The sequence below is a fragment of the Asparagus officinalis genome, chromosome 3, assembly GCF_001876935.1.
Source record: "Asparagus officinalis chromosome 3, Aspof.V1, whole genome shotgun sequence".
Classification (NCBI taxonomy): domain Eukaryota; kingdom Viridiplantae; phylum Streptophyta; class Magnoliopsida; order Asparagales; family Asparagaceae; genus Asparagus; species Asparagus officinalis.
Genome location: NC_033796.1, coordinates 12,668,634 through 12,690,136, shown reverse-complemented (window position 1 = coordinate 12,690,136; position 21,503 = coordinate 12,668,634). Strand labels below are relative to the sequence as shown.

General features: G+C 37.4%; 3 protein-coding genes across 3 annotated transcripts; all 3 read right to left on the bottom strand.

Moving 5' to 3' along the window:
• On the bottom strand, positions 3,486–11,592 carry LOC109833040 (protein OSB2, chloroplastic-like). The gene is made up of 5 exons (XM_020400579.1): positions 11,178–11,592; positions 5,580–5,718; positions 5,394–5,478; positions 5,195–5,301; positions 3,486–3,886 (listed from the first exon to the last, which is right to left on the bottom strand). Exons 1-5 carry the CDS (start codon positions 11,528–11,530, stop codon positions 3,701–3,703), a joined length of 870 nt encoding a protein of 289 aa, XP_020256168.1. The 5' UTR covers positions 11,531–11,592; the 3' UTR covers positions 3,486–3,700.
• LOC109833039 lies at positions 14,024–21,029 on the bottom strand. Its single transcript, XM_020400578.1, has 3 exons — positions 20,677–21,029; positions 15,049–15,330; positions 14,024–14,452 (listed from the first exon to the last, which is right to left on the bottom strand). The coding sequence occupies exons 2-3, from the start codon at positions 15,296–15,298 to the stop codon at positions 14,415–14,417; spliced, it is 288 nt and encodes a 95-aa protein (XP_020256167.1). The 5' UTR covers positions 15,299–15,330; positions 20,677–21,029; the 3' UTR covers positions 14,024–14,414.
• On the bottom strand, positions 16,778–20,765 carry LOC109833038. Its single transcript, XM_020400577.1, has 3 exons — positions 20,648–20,765; positions 17,553–19,124; positions 16,778–17,467 (listed from the first exon to the last, which is right to left on the bottom strand). Exons 2-3 carry the CDS (start codon positions 18,914–18,916, stop codon positions 16,867–16,869), a joined length of 1,965 nt encoding a protein of 654 aa, XP_020256166.1. The 5' UTR covers positions 18,917–19,124; positions 20,648–20,765; the 3' UTR covers positions 16,778–16,866.

Sequence of the window (21,503 nt, the reverse complement as noted above, 5' to 3'; positions counted from 1 at the left end):
AATTGGCAACTGTCTTGATTTTATGTGGTCCTGTAACGTGTTCATACTATGGCTTCCCATCTTTGTGCAAGCAAGGGGTCTTCCGTTGAGAAGAGGATGACAGTCAAATAACAAGATGAGAAGAGGTTGACAGTCAAATAACAAGGTTCTTGGAAAATAATAATGAAAATATGATTGCTCGTCTTAGCAGAAATGTCAAATATATTTCAAAAAGGAAAAAAAAAAGGGGGAAAAAGAGAACTTCAAAGAATTACGAAGACTAATCTTATTCACTTGCTATTATACTTGATTCAATGGCACATGAATTACAAAGAGATCTGATGTTGAGAGTTAGATGTAAGGCAACTTTTTTTGATTGACGTATCAGTTTTAATTTGATACGACTCTCACAAATAACCTGTAAAATGTGTTAATACCAATCACACTGCAAGTCAGGACCACAGCACTATGCCTGAATACTCAGGGTTTGCTTCTGAAGATCCGCATTTTCTCTCAGTGAAGGTTCTGATTCTATAGTTTTCAGGAGACAAAAAGCATGATTTTTAAAGCACCATCTGAAATATGAAAATGATAGCCATGAAAAAGAAAAAGAAAAAAGGGAATCTGTAAAACACTTTCTAGTTTCCTCAGTGATTTTACTGTCTTTTTTTGCACCAACTAAAAATCACGTACATTGATTGACAAACTATAAAATGAAAAAGGGTGTGCTCACAAATTGATGGCATAAGGGGCCAAAAATAAAAAATAAAAAATAAAAGAAAGAAAGAAAGAAGAACTTTGCTCATTGAAAATGGGAGTGGATGCTAATACCAACATTTATGCTAAATAATATAAGTAGTTGAATGAAGATTTCTACTGAATGCTGGGATGGTCATCTATGAGGCATTGCTGCCCACAGTTACTCTCTACTGACAAGATCCAAGGAACCATGAGAGCATGGGAATCAGTAATGGTGAAATGCAATGAACTTGTTGCTGCATTAGTTCACATGATTTGTGGAGGTCAAAAGGAATCTGATGAGAACTCGTAGAAGGAGATAATTATGGCCGACAGGGGACAAGGGGAGCAACAAGCTTTTTAAATAAATGCTATTGCTGATCAATAATCTCATCTTTGCCCACCTAATCCCATTTATTCTCTCTTTTTGCATTTTCAAAAGTCCAAGAATCTTCTCCCTTCAGGATGCCTGTATGACAAAGAGTTGGTGTATAACATAATTTGGATTGTAACTAAGTAAATTTCTTAGAGTGGCTCAGGGTTGTAATAAAAATGTTGAAATTCATTGTAATTGCAAACTTTCAGGTTTAAGCGAGTGGATTCTTCTTGAGAGGTTAGATTCATGAGGAACAAAACTTTCCTCAGAGGGTGACAAAATCTAACATCCAAACAACCATTTATCTCATACCCTCTTTTTCACATCACGAACCTTGTGATCCCTGTATCAGCTTCAGGTTCCTACAATTGTCAAGGTAAGATTTAAGGTTCCAAGTTCCAACCACTTGGATTAAAATTATCACGATGATTTGTAGCACCTCTCTATTTGAATATCCCAAACCTAGAGCCATCCCAGATCATACTACTTTGAAGGATATCATATCCACAGAAAAGATATGAGAAGTATGTTATATGTAAGATATGGAGCTGGATTGATGGGTCAGTGAGATTCTAGCTGGTTATATCTAAACAGCTCCACGGTGTTCCAACTTTAAGGATGTATGGTCCAAATACCTGTTCAACTCCAGGGAAAAACTAATGGATATGGATATGTTCAACATAGCCTGTCTGTATGCAAGCGCCAAAATAAGGATATATCGATGTGTTTTATCGCTACAAGTTCGTGAGGACAAAATGGCCAATCCTATATTCTAGTTCAACTGGTTTTACTATTAATTCATAATTTTAATGATCATAAATTCAGGTAAGTTTAGAGCAGAGATCGGATATGAAGCACTTAACTGCGACTTAGCTTTTCTTTTGACAGTCGCATTTTAAAGGTCACGAGCCAGTCTCCATCCAGTAAAAAAAAAGTGGTACATTTTCATTTGACTGTCAACTTGTTAGAAATTAATATCAGCAGAGGAGAACACAAAGGACAAAGGATTGCTAATGCAGAATATACCATAATCTATATTTTGGAGGTTCCTCAGATAAATGGAATGAGAAGAAACTAAAAGAAAATTACTAGTAAATAAAAATTTCTGAAGTAAATTGGAGGTACCTCAGATATGCATCACAACCATTAAAAAAACTCCACTGCCAGTGTCATCCTTTGTGCAGATTGCACAAGATTTGGGGAAAATCATGATGGCCTAAAATACTGAAGGAAGAAAACTGATGAACTGCCGCATTACCAGCTACACTGCTTCAAACTACCACTTTGATTCATCTAGTTTTATGACCGGTATCATCCTGTTACAATAACTCAAAGTCCTAAGAGGTAAAGCTGGCAGAATACAATGCCCTTCCATATTTTTTCCTACATAATTTGAGCATTGCACTACGATGAGGAGATATTTGATGAAAATTCCATACTCCTGCAGACTCTACTAACACCCATATGTTGTGCTTCTTGAAGAACTTGAATTCAAAGGTATCATCTTTGCTGCATTTTCTTTGGCACAGATAGCATCCTTAATTGGAAGAAACTGACAACCCAAGACAAATGATTCTTACCTCTCGGTTCAACATCACAACACTGCTGCTTAACCATTTAGTAACTTGGCATTTGGTTTCCCATATAAACACTGTTAGAAGAAGAAAGAGAGGTAATTTCATTCACGGTGCAATCGCTAAACAGTCTTCTGAATGCCTGCAAGTAGTTCTGGGCCTTTTTTAGTTCGTCATGATGAAAGCTCAGCCTGTTAAGTATTGAACTATCGATTCTGCACAAAAGCATGGTACACTGACTAAACATTGTAGTTCCATGGAAGTCTACAGTATGCTATAACATCTGCCTTATTCTCAAACTGCAAATTTTCAAATAATCAGTTTCCTGCTGGGCACATCCATCAGAAAAGAATGGAATAATTACCTGTTCTTGTGTATAAGCACATAAAATCTAAGATCCATCTGATGAACTGAAACAGAGTACGGCTTTCATATTTCAGAACTTTTATAAGCTGCAGACATGTAACCAGGACCTATTGTCATTGCATTTATCATCTTTAAATATTTCTTCGTTATATAGGTGCTGATTTAAGCTGATACCATTGAGCTGCCACTGCCTAGCTTAAGAATATCTTGACCGCTGAAGAACACATCCTGATGGAAAGGCGAGAATTTTTTTTTGTCTGATTCTATAGCATCACAGTACAATTTCACACATCTGAAGTGATTTCCTGCTAACGACCAGATTTGCCAGCTTAAAAGGAGTAAATCCCTCTTTACCTTCTTCACCTGCAATCTGTAGAACCCAGATTTCTAGTGATTCCGCTATAACTGGCAATTCAGCATCACATGAAAATAAAATATAAGACTACAACTGGAAGCACAAAAAAAATATTCTTGGCGTATGAATATGCAACTGCATTCTAAAATCATAGTCTCCAAGATCCATACAAGATGAGCTCGTTACAAATATGACAGGTAGGGTATAACAAACCATTACCGAATGCCAAGTAAGCCTTGGTTGATCGAACCAAAAATGCCAGATTTGACATGGCATATAATTTGATACCAACATTCTTATCAGATAGTATTACTAGAAGGATGTCAAGTCATCAGCATTCATAAAAGAAACAGCAGTATTTTCATTAGCTTGCATAGAACCCATTCTTGAGTCCAATATCGCCAGCTGGGACCTCACCCAAGGTGGGTTGAATTTGCCCTCAATCCATAAAGCTTCACCAGTGTCTTTATGCTTGAAATCTGGGTACCTGGGATTTCTCTGCAAATTGAGGAATCCAATAATCAACCAGACACTGTCAATATTATGAACCACATGCATAATTTGACTAGGCACAACCACGATCATTTTTTCATAAGTTTAGACATAGGGAACAAAGAATCATATAAGACTTTATTCAAATGATTTCCAGCAAAAATGTTAATCTTAATTCCATCAATTTGAACAGGATTTTTTTTAAACACACTTCCAATAAAAGTCTTAATTCGATCAATTTGAACAGGATTTAAAAAAAAAACATTTCCAATGAAAGACGATTTGACTGCACACAATTTATCAGCAATAATGTATACTTGCAACTGGAGTTTGCAGCATGAGCTTACATGTTTAAAGATGAACAATGAAAAATCAAGCTTGTTAGGAAGAGCATGTTGGATCATGGATGGATATGTCTATACATGTATTGATGTCTAGACATAATCTCCAACATAGAATGAAGCCATGAAGATATACTAAACTGGATTGGGCTGTGTGGCATCATGATAATTCGTCTCATGTTGCTGATTTGGCCGAAAAGAGAATGTAAAAATAAGTACACCGGTCCAATTTCTAATGTCTCAGCACATTGAACAATAACCTCTATCAAATGTAATTTGCATATATATAAGGCTCAAAATTAACTTAATAAATAAATTTCTTTTTTTAGATTATTTACTTTTAATTTGTAAATCTTTCCCCAATAGAAATTTATATTTCTACCACATACCCCTTCCAAGTACTATGTAAAGCATATGATAAATCTTTCCCCAATAGAAATTTATATTTCTACCACATACCCCTTCCAAGTACTATGTAAAGCATATGAAATCCATATGATTCATAAAGGCTTATATTTCTACCACATACCCCTTCCAAGTACTATGTAAAGCATATGAAATCCATATGATTCATAAAGGCTAACTTAAATTGATGTTTTTTTTTTCTTTTTCAAAGAAAAAAAATATAGGAGAAAAATAAACTTTTATGAATTGAATTTCAAGAGTTGCTCTTGCACACACTCCTTTTACATGTCCATGGATGTAAAACTAAAAACATGCATAAATATCTCTCTTCATATTAATACCTTTATAAAGTACAATATACTCTGCACGGACATGAAATCAAATTTTAAACAACTTAACGATGTTTTGCAACCATAGCATGTATTCTAATATATAGACCAAAACACAATCAACATACAAACAAGTGAACGTGTGCAACCGTCTAGGTCCTTTTCAAGAAGATCCACTACACTACCATGAAAACATAATAATATTGAAGAATGCATATAAATTCAATGAAGAGAAAAACCTTATTCTGCCTGTTATCCCACCAATCAACCGGATTAGCAAAGAAAGCCTGCCAAAGCTTCTCAGTTGAACCAGAAGAATTGCCCCCATAGTTCTGAAATTTCCCCTCTGTAGTACACATATGCAACTTACATACTAGAACTTTGTGAAGAAATATCATAATTTACAATGTTGGGTTAGAACAATAGAGATATGAGTACCTGAACTCACTGAGTTTGACTCCGGGTTATACAATGACACTGCAGGGTAGCTCTTCTCAATATAATTCAACTTCTGAACAACTACCTGCAACAATATACATGCCCCTTCAGAATCACAAATACTGTTACTGGCAGTAACGTGAGTAACCTAATAGCTAAACTCATGGAAGTGAATAAAAAACAAACCTTGTAATAAACCTGTGTTTTCTCATCGTCCCCCTGTACAGTATCAGACATGAGACGTCCTGAAACGTATACTTGCTGGCCTTTCTCAACATGCTGAAAAGCTACATGAGCTAGCTCATCCCAGAATGTTAAATTGACCCTGCAGCAGAGAAGACCAATACCAACACAAGCTCATTGCCAATTTTCCATCGAGGACTATTAAAAATACAACATTTAGAATTCAAACTATCCACAGACTGAAGAAATTGTACATAAACTCATTGATTTCTCAAGTCGCCAACAGTAATAAATTCCTTCTTCCTTCAATATCATTAAAACAATCCACATTACTAGACTAATTTCAATGCAATGTTACAAGTTTAAGCTGTGATTACCTCAGTCCAATCCATAACAAAAGGATGATTGTTCTAACAGTTCGATCATTTTCCAAGGTTGTTCTTTAGTATAATTTTCATCATAATACTAGTAAATGCAAACATGCTTTAACTGCAGTCATAGTTCAAGCTGAAATGCACCGCGTTTGAAAACTGTAAGAGAACCCATGTGGAGTACCTTATGCAACTATGATGCTATCATAATCAATACCATTTTGTTCAAAGTTCAGCGAGTGCAGTGCAGATTAGTAATAAAATTCTCAAAGGACCCATGTCAAGCATATGGCGTGCAATTACTATCACACTCATACCATCAAGGAACTGTTAGCTAATCCGACATATCATTTATGTGATGCAACTAAAATGTGACACATTGCATGTGTAGTTACAAACTTACAATGTTGCTAAAAAGTGTTAAGATATATAATTTTTTTAAGTGGGTCCCACCTTATTTTTTGCATTCAACTTTTATTTTTCCTTCTTTGCTGCTGCAGCCAAAGTTGAATGCAAAAAATAAGGTGGGACCCACTTTAAAAAATATATATCTTAACAATCCCCCACAATTTTTTTTTAAACTAGTGTCATGTAACGGTGCCGTCGTTTCAATCGTTGTGCATAAGGAAGATGTCGTAAGGACTTGAATCCCCTTTAGACCAACTGAATAAAAGATAGGTGCATGGTGTCGCAGAGACTTGAACCAGCATATATCTAAAAATCCAGCGATCACACAAGATCAAACTTATCTGTGGTAGTTTTCACTTTGAACCACACTTGCCTTTACTTTTGCCTTTGCCTTTGTCTTTACACATTTATGACCCTGTGCATGTCCTGGTTTCTGCTAGGGCTCTAGGTATCTTTCCACAAGACACCATAGGAGACGGCCAAATCTCCACCCATGCATAGGTGAGTTCTTTAGGCATGTTACTTATCAAACATCCTGCATCCGAAATGCTTTGAACTCATTAAGGCTTAATAGTCACCCTCTCTCATGATAAGATTCTAGATGAAAAGATCAAAGTTTTACTTGGATAGTTCAGCCAGGTAAGGATAGTATTAGAGGTTGATCAAAAATCAATTAAGTACCTCGTTTCTTGTGGAGCACGTTACGCAACCCCCAAACCTTACCTTAGACACTGACTAATCCAAGAAAACTTGAACCCTTTCACTTGTAAATCTTACTTGACTTTTGAACCATTTATCTTGTCATTAGTAGCATAAGCTTTGAACTAATAACTTGATGTAAATGGTAAGTATTTATAAGACTACAAACTTTGCAAATCTTACTTGACTTTTGAACCAATTATTTTATTATTAGTAGCATAAGCTTTGAACTAATAATTTAATAAACATGGTAAGTATTTGTAAGACTTACAAAACTTTAAGACCCATTCCAGCAGACGTCCTTTTGACTATGTTCTTTTTCAGACCCTTAATCAAAGGATCAGCCACATTCTCTGAAGATCTGACGTCAATCACAGAGATGACTCCTTGACAAATGAGCTTTCTCAAATAGCCATGCTTCAAACGAATGGTCCGCTTTTTTCCATTGAACATCGAGTTTGCTGCCACAGCACTCGCCGCCTGATTATCACAATAGCCTTCGACTCAGCTTCATCTCCTGCAACACAGAGTGTGAAGAATTCAGATTCCATCGATGACTGTGCAATTATGGTCTGCTTCTTAGACTTTCACGAGACGGCAGCTCCACCCATGGTGAAGACAAATCCTCCAGTAGATCTGTACTCACCTGGTTCTGAGCACCAGCTCGCATCTAAATAGCCTTCGATTACACCCGGATATCCAGTGTAGAATAGGCCCAGACCTGTAGTTCCTTTTAAGTATCTCATCAATCTCTGGACAGCATCCCAATGAAGCTTTTCAGGATTACTTGTGAACCTACTAAGCATTCCTACAGCGAATGCTATATCTGGCCTTGTACAGCTCATTGCGTACATAAGACTCCCAATGATCTTTGAGTACCTTAGCTGATCTACTGGTTTTCTAGTGTTTGGTCGAAGCTTCATGTATAAAATTAGTACGAGTGCACCCAACCCCATTGTAAATGAAGTATCATCTTCTGCTTACTCCTCTGTGTTATGGCACAATAAGCTGGGACATGTAAATTATAGAAAATTATCCAGCATGGAGAAGTTAGGATTACTTCTAAAATGTGGGGGTAACAAACCTGAGAAGTGTGAAGTTTGCATCCAGCATGGAGAAGTTAGGATTACTTCTAAAATGTGGGGGTAACAAACCTGAGAAGTGTGAAGTTTGCGCGCAAGCAAAGCTGACGAGGAAGCCATTGAAGTGTGAAGTTTGCGCGCAAGCAAAGCTGACGAGGAAGCCATTTTCAAGTGTCACGAGAAGCACCAACTTGTTGGATCTGATTCATTCAGATACTTGTAACTTCAAGAGCTTCATCACTCGTGACGACAAGAAGTACTTCATCAGCTTCATTGACGATCATTCTCGCTTCTGTCACGTTTACCTGCTGAAATCTAAGGATGAAGCCTTCAGTAGGTTTGTCGAATTTCGGACTCGAGTGGAGAAGCAGCTTGGACTTCAGGTAAAAAGACTCAGGAGCGACAGAGGAGGAGAGTACTGATCTAAGGAATCAGAAACATACTTCAAGGAGCATGGAATCATTGCTGAAACTACTGCTCCTTATTCTCCGTAATCTAATGAGATTGCAGAAAGAAAGAATCGCACATTGACCGAGATGGTGAATTCGATGCTAATCATATCTGGTCTACCTACCTGCTATTGGGGAGAGGCTTTGCTGATGGCAAATTAGATTCTGAACAGAGTACCCTATTCCAAAATTAATAGTACTCCTCATCAGTTATGGTTGGGATATCCAGATTTTTTGGATAGTCTCAAAGTGTGGGGGTGTCTCGCATACGTTCGAATTCCAGATATCAGAATACCTAAGCTCGGGCCAAAGACAAACAGATGTGTGTTTCTTGATTTTGCTGGAGATAGCAATGCGTGTAGGTTCCTGGATCTTGGAACTAACTCCATCATTGAAGCTCGAGATGCAGAATTCTTTGAGGATAAGTTTATCAAACATAAAGGCTTATTGCAACTCCATCATTGAAGCTCGAGATGCAGAATTCTTTGAGGATAAGTTTATCAAACATAAAGGCTTATTGCTCAAAGATGTAGCAGAGAATTGAGGATAAGTTTATCAAACATAAAGGCTTATTGCTCAAAGATGTAGCAGAGAATGCTAGTACATCAGATACACAAGAGGAGTCAGTCAATGATGAAGGAGTTATCGAACCATCTTCCAAGCACATCAGAAGACAAAAAGATTTTGGAGATGACTTCATCACCTATAATGTAGAAGGAGATCCACAGACTTTTCAAGAGCAATGCAGTCAACAGACGTTCTTCTGTGGAAAGAAGCTATAGATGATGAGATGGATTCATTGATCCAAAATCATACTTGGGAGCTGGTGGATGTACCTGAAGGTGCAAGGCCTATCAGTTGCATCATACTTGGGAGCTGGTGGATGTACCTGAAGGTGCAAGGCCTATCAGTTGCAAGTGGATCTTCAAAAACAAACTTCGTCCTGATGATACTATTGAAAAGTACAAAGCAATACTGATGGCGAAAGGATTCTCTCAGAAAGAAGGTATAGACTTCTTTAATATTTATGCACCAGTTTGCAGGATCACTACCATCAGAGTGCTTATCGCATGGGCGGCGATTAAAAGGTTCGTCATACATCAGATGGGTGTGAAGACTGCCTTTCTCAATGGAGATCTCACAGAAGAGATCTACATGGAAAAGCCAGAAGGACTTGATTCTCCAGCTGGTAAGGTTTGTAAACTTGTTAAGTCATTATATGGACTTAAGCAGGCACCAAAACTCTGACACGAGAAGTTCGATGGCGTTGTTCGCAACAATGGATATCAAGTCAGTGAATCTGACAAGTGCCTATACATCAAGGTCGCTAAAGGAAAAGTGATGATCATCTGCCTCTATGTGGATGATATGCTTATCATCGGGAGTGATTTGGAGATAGTAATATCTACCACTATGTGGATGATATGCTTATCATCGGGAGTGATTTGGAGATAGTAATATCTACCAAGAAATTTCTTTCAGCACAGTTCAGCATGAAGGACCTTGGAACTGCGGACGTGATTCTCGGAATCAAAATTATATACTCTGAAGAGGGTATTGGATTGTCTCAATCTCACTATATCAAGAGCATGCTAAGAAAGTATGGCTACTACAACCTGTCAGAACTGTCAGTGCCGTATGATTACAACAAGAAGCTTCGACCAAACACTGGAATGAAAAGTAAGGTGGGTCCTACATATTTTTAAGAAAAACGTGAGCTGCTGATCAAAGAAATTTTAGGACGTGGGTCCCATATGCATAGTAAAATACATTATTTTATTAGTGCATAGTATTTTTCTAAACGCTATAAATAGAGCTCAAATCCTTAAGAAAAATTCATTCCAAAAATAACAATCAATATATACAGATATAGATTGTAAAATAGCTTGTGCTTATAGAAATTTTGCATGATAGATCGAGGAGATCTTTTGCCTGATAGATCGAGGAGATCTTTGCCTTAAGATCGAGGAGATCTTGACAGTACTGGGTCGATGCACACCAGAGTACTGGACTGCTGTTCCTGGAAGTAATTTGGCCTTGGGATCCTTGCACCGGAGTAGGCCAAATAATGCTTTAAGCACAGCGTTTTACAAATGCACAGCAGCTAAGTTGAAAATTTTAAATTACTGTCATTCAGTTTTCTGTTCAGATTTTTGCTGTTATATATCTGTATTATTCCAGTTTTAACCACAGGCGCCAACAAAAAGATACAATCTTTCTCCATCAAATTTCTCATAGGACCCATGTTGAGCATATAGAGTGCAATTATTATCACGCTCTTACCATCGTGGAACTCTTAAGTAATTCAACATATCATTCATGCAATGCAACTAAAATGCGACGCATTGAATGTGCAGTTACAATGTCGCTATCAAGATTAATCTTTCTCCATCAAATTTCAGTCCAAGCAACATGTTTCAAAATTAAAAACTAATTCCTTCACTCAAAATTCAGTGTATGCACAAGTTTCAAACCCATCAGAGGACCCAAGTCGAGCACCTAGTGTGCAATTACGATACTGATCCTACTCCATTCAAACTTTTCCGAAACCCCGTATCGAGCACCTAGAGTACATAAAAGATAGAACCTTACCATGAAGAATCAGATGCCGATTTCTTGACGCCGATACGAGTCCAAGCGAGGACCTTTCCACTGCTGAGCTGCTTGATTTGGACAGGAGCACCGACGATTCCGATGAGATGAACGGAGTTGGCTAGATCTTTGCTCCATGGGATCTCTCGAGGCCGAGGGTGAAGCGATCGCTCTTGCTCGTATTCGCCTTCGGAAGCTGAGCATCTGAGAATTGTCGAGGGTTTCTTCAAGTGGAAAGATAGGGAGAAAGAGTTAGAATTAGGGTTAGGGCTCGGGTTTAGGGTTTTGGGGGTGAATTGAGGGAGAAGGGGTTTTGGTGGGGTTTTGAGATGGCAAAGATTGGGAAGCGCCATTTGGTATGCGGATAAAGAGCGGGGATAAACCGCGAGAACGATACTTGTTAATTTTATGAGCTTTCCAACATGGACCAAAATATGAGACTGACCGGGGGCAGGTGAGCTGTCACTCCTATTGCAAAATAAAGTGGTCATCATTAATATGGTTATTTTATTATGCAATAGAAAGAGGATACATCATTTATCTCTATGTTGGTACCATATGTTAGATCATTGATGAATTTTTCTAACTTTATTATTTGAAGAATTAAATAGCATAGGTCTTTATGTTTACTTTCACTATTTCCTACGATTTGCACTGGCCGGCTCCCATTAGAACTTTGTAGTTAACAACATTGCTCGGAAGAGAGTAGTACGGGTCACCCCCTTTTCCCCAAAATTACTCCCATACTTTTGTGTTCGATTCCCAATTAAATTATAAATAAAAATAAATAAAAATACTTTTTGAAGTTTACAGTACATTTCATTATTATTAGGACTTTTCTAATGGGGATCCATGAGTATTCAAGGATGAGAGATGTAGGAGGATGAGGAGAGAAATTGGTACAAATCATCATGGAGAGCTATTCATTTCTCTCTATCTCCCTCATTTCCTTAATTAGACAACTTTTTACTATTACTATTTTCTGGATGGGAATGTTTTGCATTAAAATAACATTTTCTAAAATTTGATTCCACTTGCATTGTCATTATTTATAATTAAAAATAACACGTAAGTTTTTTTTAGTAGGACTTCGTTCTTCTTTAATTCCCTCGTGAGACAGCATGAAGAGATTGCATAACAGAACACTGTCTAAATACCAAACTTTTAGAGCATCTCCAACAATGATCTTAGTTTTTCCCTATATTTGAGGAGTAAATATTTCATCTTAGGAAATATGGAGTCAAATAAGAAGCAAGTGCTCCAACAATGCTCCCCAAATGACTCCCTATATTATTATATTTTCTATTATTATACTATGTTATTGTATTTTTTTTGTCAATACTTTATGTATATTTGTGTTTGCAATCAATGATATGTCCAAAAAATAACAAAAATGATAACATATTATTGTATTGTAGATATAGGGAGTGTCTCTTCTTGTCTTTGATTTGGAATACCAAATCAAGGACCCTATATTTGGAATACCATATAGGGAGCTTGTTGGAGCCAAATATTCACCTCATACTCCCTAAATTTGAGCTAGGACATGGGATAGGGAGCCTCTTGGAGTTGCTCTTAATCTTATGACTGAATTCTATTTTAAACTTCCAACGTTACAAAAACTGTGTATCGGATGCTGCTTCTCAATTTATTTTTAGAATCCATTCCTTTGATAATATCTAGTTTTCCATCAATTCGACATCATGGACTTGGTACCAACCAATTCCTCCGTGTGAAACTAAGCTCGCTTCTACAGTTGGATGAAAAGTGAGAATTCTCTGTTACCTGTAATTGATGGATTAGAGCATTTCAATTAGGATAATGCTAATCTGACTATTAATACTAAACTATACTCATTATACGAGAATCTCATTATTAAAAATTATAAATCCCCTAGAGTCCCATAAGTTTATTTAGCTTATCAGGATACTCGAATTGATACATGTCCTCTACGTCCTCAACCCCAACCCAGAGCAATTCAAACATAAAAGCGCTAGAAATTTTAGAATTGATTTGGTAGGGGTGCGCCAGGCCCGTGAAATAGTGCAACACACGGGCGACGCTCAAGGACCCCAATAGCAAGCTATAGTAACGGGCCCTCCCCCGACAAAAATTAATTTAATATCATAGTGGGCCGATAGCCCACGTATCAGATATTAAACTGATAAGAACAGATACTACACTTGATCTTAGCCAAAAGGCCGAGAAAGGTATGGTTCGGTTAGCCTTGGACAGCTCAATTTATGGGGCCACCTCCTAGCCGGCTATGTCCTTGCAGTCGATGTGGGACTAAAAGTTTACTAAAGACGCAAGACAAGGGGTCACCGCCAAGCGCTAGGAAGGATATACGACTGAAAAACTAACACTTCAAAAGAAAATAACAACAATAAATCTCGTTGCTTTTAATCGCCCGATGATTCCTTCCCAATAAAAAAATTGTTTTCAGGTTTTCTATTATTTTTTTTATTCACTTCCTTTTTTTTTCCACTGAAAACACGATTTATTAAAAGTAAAGCATATTGGTTACTGATCAATCAAAAGATGTTCTTCATCACTCAAATACTTGGTAAGATCAATCTTGGAACTGTATTTGAAAGTCTCAAGTTCGCATCAGTCTTCGTTAAGCCTGCACGCTAATGAAATTTAAAATTTAAATTTTACAAATAACAGGCATATGTGAGTACGATAAAATGAAACTAGAATGTATTTGATAAAATCAATCTTGAATTGATCGTAGCTTACAACAAATTCCAGTTCAAGTCATAGAAAAACCTCCTGTCGACAATGCAGAATTAGAAGTGTGACCTTAAATATAGATCGAGTAGCAAGCAGGAGGCGTACACGAGTCTCATGAAACAGGAGAAATACATTCAGTGTTTCCTAGTCTTTTTTTTTTCATAATAACAATGATCAATCAGTTTTAATGTAGGATAACAAAATAATGGATTTCCCAATCTCAAAAATGACAATAAGAGTCAATATAACATCGTTATAAATAGGTCATTTCATCAAAGCATACTAAACCATAGAGTACATGTCCCATCCTCAACCTTAGGAAGGGGGAATTCTTTTCTGCTTCGAGCTTTCATTCAAAAGAGAGAAACATGAAGAATCCAATGGGCACATAATATTTATTCCAGTTTCTTTAAAGCTACAACTATTGCCCTTCAGCGACGGCAATCAATATTTCGAGCTGGGTAGTCATCTGTCTTTGCATTTGAACAGTAGAGACTTCTACTATTTGCCCATCTCCCAAATGACACCACCACCGTCCTCTGCAAAGTAGGAGATTTTGACTCCGCAATATGTTCAATAACACAACAAAAACGAAACAGCACCACAAAAGATAATATCATTAGAGATTTATCACGTAAGTTTCATCAGACCGCTTAAAATGCCTGAAACTGACGTATGATCACATACACGCAACCCATCAATCCAGTCCCTCTGATAAAATAACTGCTGCATGGGCATTAAATTATAACCAAGGGAACGATGCACAATTGAAGTATATTATCTCAAGGGAAACTGAAAATGTACAAGCTGATCACTAACTTCAGCATAGTTAGATTTTATTTTCTATTTTTTTCAATCTTAAATACTCATTTTAATTGAATTCTGAAAATGCCCTCCTTGACCATAATAGTATATATGTTTTGGCAGCATTTAGAGACATAAAGTTTCAATTTGAAGTGATTTGTTCTAGCAGCAAAATAGCTTGCAGATACTGTAGACAAAACACGCCAGCTTCGGCGCGCCTATTAGCTGGATTGTGAAAAGATATTTAAAAAAATCAATTTAGGTAGACGAATTACAGGCAATGTTAGGTACTATATATTCTATGCAAGTGAATAATGAAATGAGAGTGCACCTTTGATCTTTTTGTTTATCCAAACCTCCGCTAGCATCCCTGCACCAACTCCAGCAGCAATTACAGCACCATATATGGCTATTGCAGAAGATAATGATCGTTTAGGAAGAAAATAATACTCGGGAACTTGTCTAATCTTTTTCGGAAGCCGTTTCTTCGTCACTGGACCAGCTGGTTCACTGGAACCAGTATTGCCCACTGTCTTCCAGTCCACGTTTTTCAGCAGGTCTTTAGAATCCTCTGATGCCATAAGCAGCTCCTTGTGCTTGATGTAAATGAAACCTGCATTGTTGCAAAACATTAAGATTGTACTGTAAATTTCTGTTGTTTTTTTTTTTTGACCTTTTTCTTGACATTAGAAAAATGTGACGTTTGACATGAAAAAAGGATCCTCAGTATCCTACTTTACAACAACCAGTCTACCACATTGCTCCTGGACATAAAAAATCACCATGGGAATTGAAAAATGGAAGGAGGCATACGTAGTAAATACAGGTCGAACTTAACAGATGGCAGATGTACACGTCATGAGATTTGAAGCAAATGAGGAAAACTAGAATGGGTCATCTCCACAGCTTTATCTTTTTCAATGCAAGGATCACTTGTTGGATTGAATATATGTTGACATAGATATTCTCCACACAGCTTGATTTTTGAATACAAGGGATGAAGATCTGATATGATATGTAACCATTTGATTTGATATGATATTTTTGTCTTGTGTCAACCTGTCAGCCACATTTCTACAATTTCTAATGGACTAGGGTTTCACTTGTAGGGAACTTAAATAGAGGTTTGTTGGAGATTCGAGGTTCGTTGGAGATTCAAGTTTAGATCAAGTAACAGTCATTTGTTAACCTTTCTGAATAAAGGTCGTAACAACCAGACCCCAAACCATTACCCCTTAAGCTAGACTCAAACCCAACCTATACAATGAACTCATCATATTTCGGGATCTCCCACATAAACCCAATGTCTTCGGGTGTATAAATTTCATTCCATTACATATTTTTAAATTACACACAACCTGTTTTCTCTAAATAGCAGAGAAAAAAAACTATATAGCTTCGTTTTATATACATCGTTTATAAACTTTATATCCATGCTTCAAGTTAACCAAAATCTTTGCTAATTTTGTCTCTAAAAGTGTTATAATTAACAAAAGGCAAAATAATAGAATACTCTATCATTAAGTAGCCAAATCTAATGAATTGGCGAGACAAGATGAAACACAGATAACTAACTACAACCATAAGTAAAAGTATTAGAAATTAAATAGGCAGAAGAGTTAAAGAATGAACAAGAAAAGGTAAAGTTAGTTTCAAAAAGCGTAAAAATATAACAAAACTAGCAAATAAAAAGAAGTTATTTATCACTTAAGATATTGAGGGGGGGTGCTTAGTGCCCAAAGCCACCTAGGTAGTTAACTGCTTAGAAACACTTTGCGTACTAGAGTGCTTAAACAGACATATAGGCCATTGTTGACAGCTATGAAGCACGGACACGGCGACATAGACACGACACGGACACGGCAAAACCCAAAAAAATAGGACACGGCGACAAGGCTAGATTTTTTTAATATTATTATTATATATAGATAAATTTATAAAATTCAAACAACAAACTAAAATGTAATCCTCAAACACAAAATACTAAGCGACTAACAAGTCTAACATTGCAATCATATAAAAATTACAAGAGAATAAAGATCAAGTTGCAACTAGTTCCATGACTACAAAATATTAAGTTACTAACATTGCAAAAATATAAAGTTACAACCAAAAGCGTATCTTAAAATAAAATTTTCAAGTTGAAACATCAAAAAGATCGTTCTATGGCTTCAACTCCTTCATCCTCCTCAAACACAATGGCCTCCATCGTGGGCTCGTCAAGAGAAAGGGTAGCAACATCTAAAATACCGACACCTTGAAATGAGTCGAAGGCATCTCCACCAATATCCCACATTCTTGATTCCCCTTCCATATACTCTTTCGAACTTCGCGAAAGTAAGCGAAGGTTGGTGTGAACATAAACAAGATCCTCTGCTCGTGCCAGGGTTAGCTTGTTCCTCTTTAAGGAGTGAATAAAACCATACGTACTCCAATTCCGTTCACAACAAGAAGAGGAACAAGGTTGACCTAGAAGCTTTACAGCCAATGCTTGCAAATTTGGAGTACTTTGACCATAAAGAAGCCACCATGACTTTGGATCCATATGTCCTCTATCGGAAAGAGAATCTGGATCACTAAAAGCCTCCAAAGCCCCCGCAAACTTAGCATATTCCAAGTTCACCGCCCGTCGTTCATCGGGGTTAGGATAGTATCTTCTTAAGCACTTTGCTCTTTCCGTAGAGATCTCAAGATTTTGATTTGGAGCTTGTCGATTGACGCTCTCATTGAGCCATGTAGAATGATAGTACCTATGTTCGTTAATAACATGAATTAGCCCACAATGTATTGATTGATAGAAATATTCGCATTAAAGAGTGAAATGTGAAATATTACCTTGGAACTAAAGAGTGTGCCAAGCACTGAAGCGGGGTGTTGCTCTTGTTCCATCGATCCACCAAGATCTTGTGAACCACCTCATAAAAAAAAGATTCCTCATTATCCCTTTTACCCTCATGCCTATAAATAGCTTGCTTCACCTTCTCAATCATTGTATCCCACATATCATACACCAAATGAAGACATTGTGTATCAATGTCGGTGACCCTTATCATTTCATAGATTGGGCCAGTGAAGTCAAGAATAAAATCTATCTTGTCCCACCACAAATCATCGAGGACTTTCTCTTTCACAAATTGAGCTTTTCTCACATCATCTTCTCTATACAAGCTCCAACGATCACTAAGGACCATGTCTTGGAGGGCTCTCTTGACGACCTTAAACCTCTTCAACATAATAATACACGAGGCAAATCTTGTGTCGGCAATCGATAGGAGCTTCATCTTGGAATAATCATTGAACATGGCAAGCCGCATAGAGTGGTTCATGAAAAAATTCTTCATAAGCAATGCATCATCGGAGATCTCTGTAATCCAATGTAATTGTGCATAAGCCACCGCATTTGCTTCCGTGTTCTTAGCCGCACAAATATTATTGATAGCAAGATTGAGTGTATGGACTACACAAGGAGTCCAAAATATGTGAGGCCAGGTGCCCTCCACAAGCCCTCCCGCGGCCTTGCATGCCGAAGCATTATCGGTTATGATTTGGATGACATTTTGCGGTCCCACCTCTGTGATGCACTTTTCTAGCTTCGCTTGGATAATATATTTATTCTTGACTTCTCCCTCAGCATTTACGGCTTTCACGGCATTCAAGAACATTGGTTTACCTTCACATACCGCTATAAAATTGATGATGGGCCTTCTTTGTGCATCCGCCCACCCATCACTACAAATGGAGACCCCATTCTGTTGCCATGTGCCCCTGATGGGCTCCATCAATCTTTCTATGTGAGCTTTCTCACGTTGTAAGATAGTGGTCATCATGTAATTGTAACTGGGAGGCTTGTAGCCAGAGATTGAATTGCTTGCGGCATATGTAAAAGTCTTAGCATAATATGGATTCCTTGTCAAGTTCAAAGACAATCCCCCGGTGAAAAACATCCTACCAATCAATGCATCTAATTCCTCCCTTGCTCCCATGTTGAATGATTGTTCTATGGTATTAGGCCCCCTCCTCTTCTTAGATTCACTTGCACGATTCAACATGCTTGCACTTGCACTTACACCGGTCGTACTTGCAGTCGAAGATGTAGGCAAAGATAAAGTCTTAGGCCTAGAAGTCCTTAACCTCACCTCCGCTTGATCCAACGTCCTTTGAAACTCCCTTAGATTTTTGGGTGTTGACTTGGAACACATCTTAATTCCAATCCCGCTTATCCTCAAGAGGTGATTTTTAACTCTTGAGTGTGAACCAGTAAATTCCTCTCTACAATAATTACATCTCCATCTCCAATTTCCTCCTGTCGTTCCCCCCCTTTTCTCCAATTTGGTAACATATTTTCAAAGCGGAAATTTGTCATCTTGTACTCCACTGCCACTAGAACTCCCTTCTTGTTTCATTTCCCTAAAGTACAATAGCAATAACAGAAAATTAAAAAATTAACAATAGCAAAACAATAACTAAAATCCTAATTAACAGTAAATTAAAAAATAGAACTCTAATTAATTAACAGTAAATTAATGGAACCCCAATTAATTAACAGTAAATTAACAGAAAACAGTAAATTAAAATGTAACAATAACCCTAATTAAATTAACAGTAAATTCACATGAAAACAGTAAAATCTTCATATGTATATTCAGAGAGAGAGAGAGAGACGGATTCAGAGAAAGAATGAGAATCAGAGAGAGAGAGAGAGACGAAGAGATCCAGAGAGAGAGAAACGAAGAGATCGGTTGAGAGAGACGATGAGATCGAGAGATCGGGAGAGAGAGACGAAGACTATTGAACAATGCAAGATTGACAACCATCATTATTATTTATGCATGTTTGATTAAAAATTTGAAATATCGTTTAACCTAGTCAATTGGTTAATCACCATGCAAAAATAGCACTACTTGCAATTTGTTCTTCTTCTTCTTCTTCTTTTATGTGATGATTTATAACCAAAATTTAAACCTTTGGGTGTCCTGAAATAGTTCACTGTAAATAGAAAAGGAACAAGACCAAAATATATGTTGATAAATCAATCAGTTGTAATGAGCTAAGTAGGCTGATTTTCTGTGACTAGAATGTAGGTAGTATTCTCTTTCGACAGGACAGAGACCCCGCATTTCCTTGCAAATGAGTCAAAGGAACAAAGGAAAGATACTTTTCCATGTGCAAATGCAAAGGGGATCATTGGTTTTTATACAACTCAGTAGTTCGATTTCAAAAACGCCGTTCATTGCAGTTTCAAGCTGACAAAAAATCTATTTCATATATTTATCGAAGTTATCAGTTGGTCTCTCTTATCTCCTATTAGTGAAACAGCGTAAATCCATCAAAATCTACACATAAAAAATAGTAATAAACGAACCATTGACGCATTTCGACAAACACGCATAATACATGTAATGCATTTTCATAGATTTTGTTTAACATACAACAAAATAAAAAACAAATTCATAAATTTGGTTCCTGTATCTAGTTTCTTAACCGTTTTATGCGATTTGAAAGAAGCAATGTGAATCTCCGCAATTTGTTCAGATTGGGAAAATAGTATGAGAAATAAAGCAAAAAAATGATTATAATAGATGAGCTGACCTACAGAATTGAAGGTTGAGGATGTGTCCGTGTTCGCTTAGGTTATCGGTAGGGGTGGAATCGAATCGAATTTGAACGAATAGTGCAAGGTTCAAATTCGAGTTCGGTTTATATGATGCTATTCGTGTTCGTATTTGAATTAGACTCGAATAGTAATACAAATTCGAATTGGCTTTGTTTATTTATATTGATGTTTTGAAAAAAATTCGCGAATATTAGATTAGCATTGTTCTGCAACTTCGATTTCGAATTATTCGCCAAATATTCAATATGTATTCGCTAATAATTCGAAAATCATAAAAAAAATAAATATAATCAGTAAACAAAAGGTTTTTTTTTACCCTTCCAGTGAGAAAAAGCAGAGAATTACGGCATGAAATCGCCAAGATCTGCAGAGATCGAGGGAAGTGGGCGTCGTCGCGGGGAGGGATGAGGGCGTCGTCGCGGGTAGGGACGAGGGCGTCGAGAGAGAGGGAGGAGGGCGTCGTCGCGGGGAGGAGCGCAGGTCGTCGGAGAGGGAAGAGGGCGACGTCGCGGCGAGGGAGGACAGCGTCGGCGGGGAGGGAGGAGGGCGTCGGAGAGAGAGGAGCGCAGGTCCTCGGAGAGGGAAGAGAGAGTCGTCGCGGGGAGGGAGGACGGCGTCGTCGCGGGGAGGGAGGACGGCGTCTGGGGGTGGGAGGAAGCGGAAGGTGGAAACTCAAGTGATCGTGAAAACCCTAGGCCCCTCTAAATTAGTAAATAAAATTTTGATGGGTAATATTTGCAACAAGTTTAATTAATAGGATTAACATATAAAAAATCATCGAACAGTTAATAATCAGTCTACCTTTTAGTTAAATTCTATTTGTTTATAAGCCGAATATTAAAAAGTATTTATTTAGTATTAAAGGAAGTGTCGGATCGAATATGACTGAATATCCGGACGAATATTAATCAAATTGTTTATTAAATATTTGGTTCGCTTCCACCCCTAGTTATTGGGGATTGAGCATAGACTCGTTTTTTTGGGATTTTCGGTACCTCCAAGTTACAGAACCGATCAAGCCCTGAGGCAACAAACCCCGTTCTCATTAGAACCCAAACCCGATACGTCATGTTTTTTTCTTTTCTTTTTCTTTTTACTTTTTTCCTCTTTCGATATTTGTTTGGAGTGAGTAGAATTGTTTGCTCATGCTCTCAGCACATGAAGAGCAGACA

Excerpts from the sequence above, each read along its gene's own strand:
- LOC109833040 (XM_020400579.1), bottom strand. The coding sequence starts at position 11,530 with ATGGCGCTTCCCAATCTTTGCCATCTCAAAACCCCACCAAAACCCCTT. Across the intron at positions 5,479-5,579 it reads AAACACAGGTTTATTACAAG|GTAGTTGTTCAGAAGTTGAA; the intron begins GTTTGTTTTTTA and ends ATATTGTTGCAG. Across the intron at positions 5,302-5,393 it reads GTCAAACTCAGTGAGTTCAG|AGGGGAAATTTCAGAACTAT; the intron begins GTACTCATATCT and ends TGTGTACTACAG.
- LOC109833039 (XM_020400578.1), bottom strand. The coding sequence starts at position 15,298 with ATGGCATCAGAGGATTCTAAAGACCTGCTGAAAAACGTGGACTGGAAG. Across the intron at positions 14,453-15,048 it reads GATAAACAAAAAGATCAAAG|AGGACGGTGGTGGTGTCATT; the intron begins GTGCACTCTCAT and ends CCTACTTTGCAG.
- LOC109833038 (XM_020400577.1), bottom strand. The coding sequence starts at position 18,916 with ATGTGTTCCAAGTCAACACCCAAAAATCTAAGGGAGTTTCAAAGGACG. Across the intron at positions 17,468-17,552 it reads GCACACTCTTTAGTTCCAAG|GTACTATCATTCTACATGGC; the intron begins GTAATATTTCAC and ends TAACGAACATAG.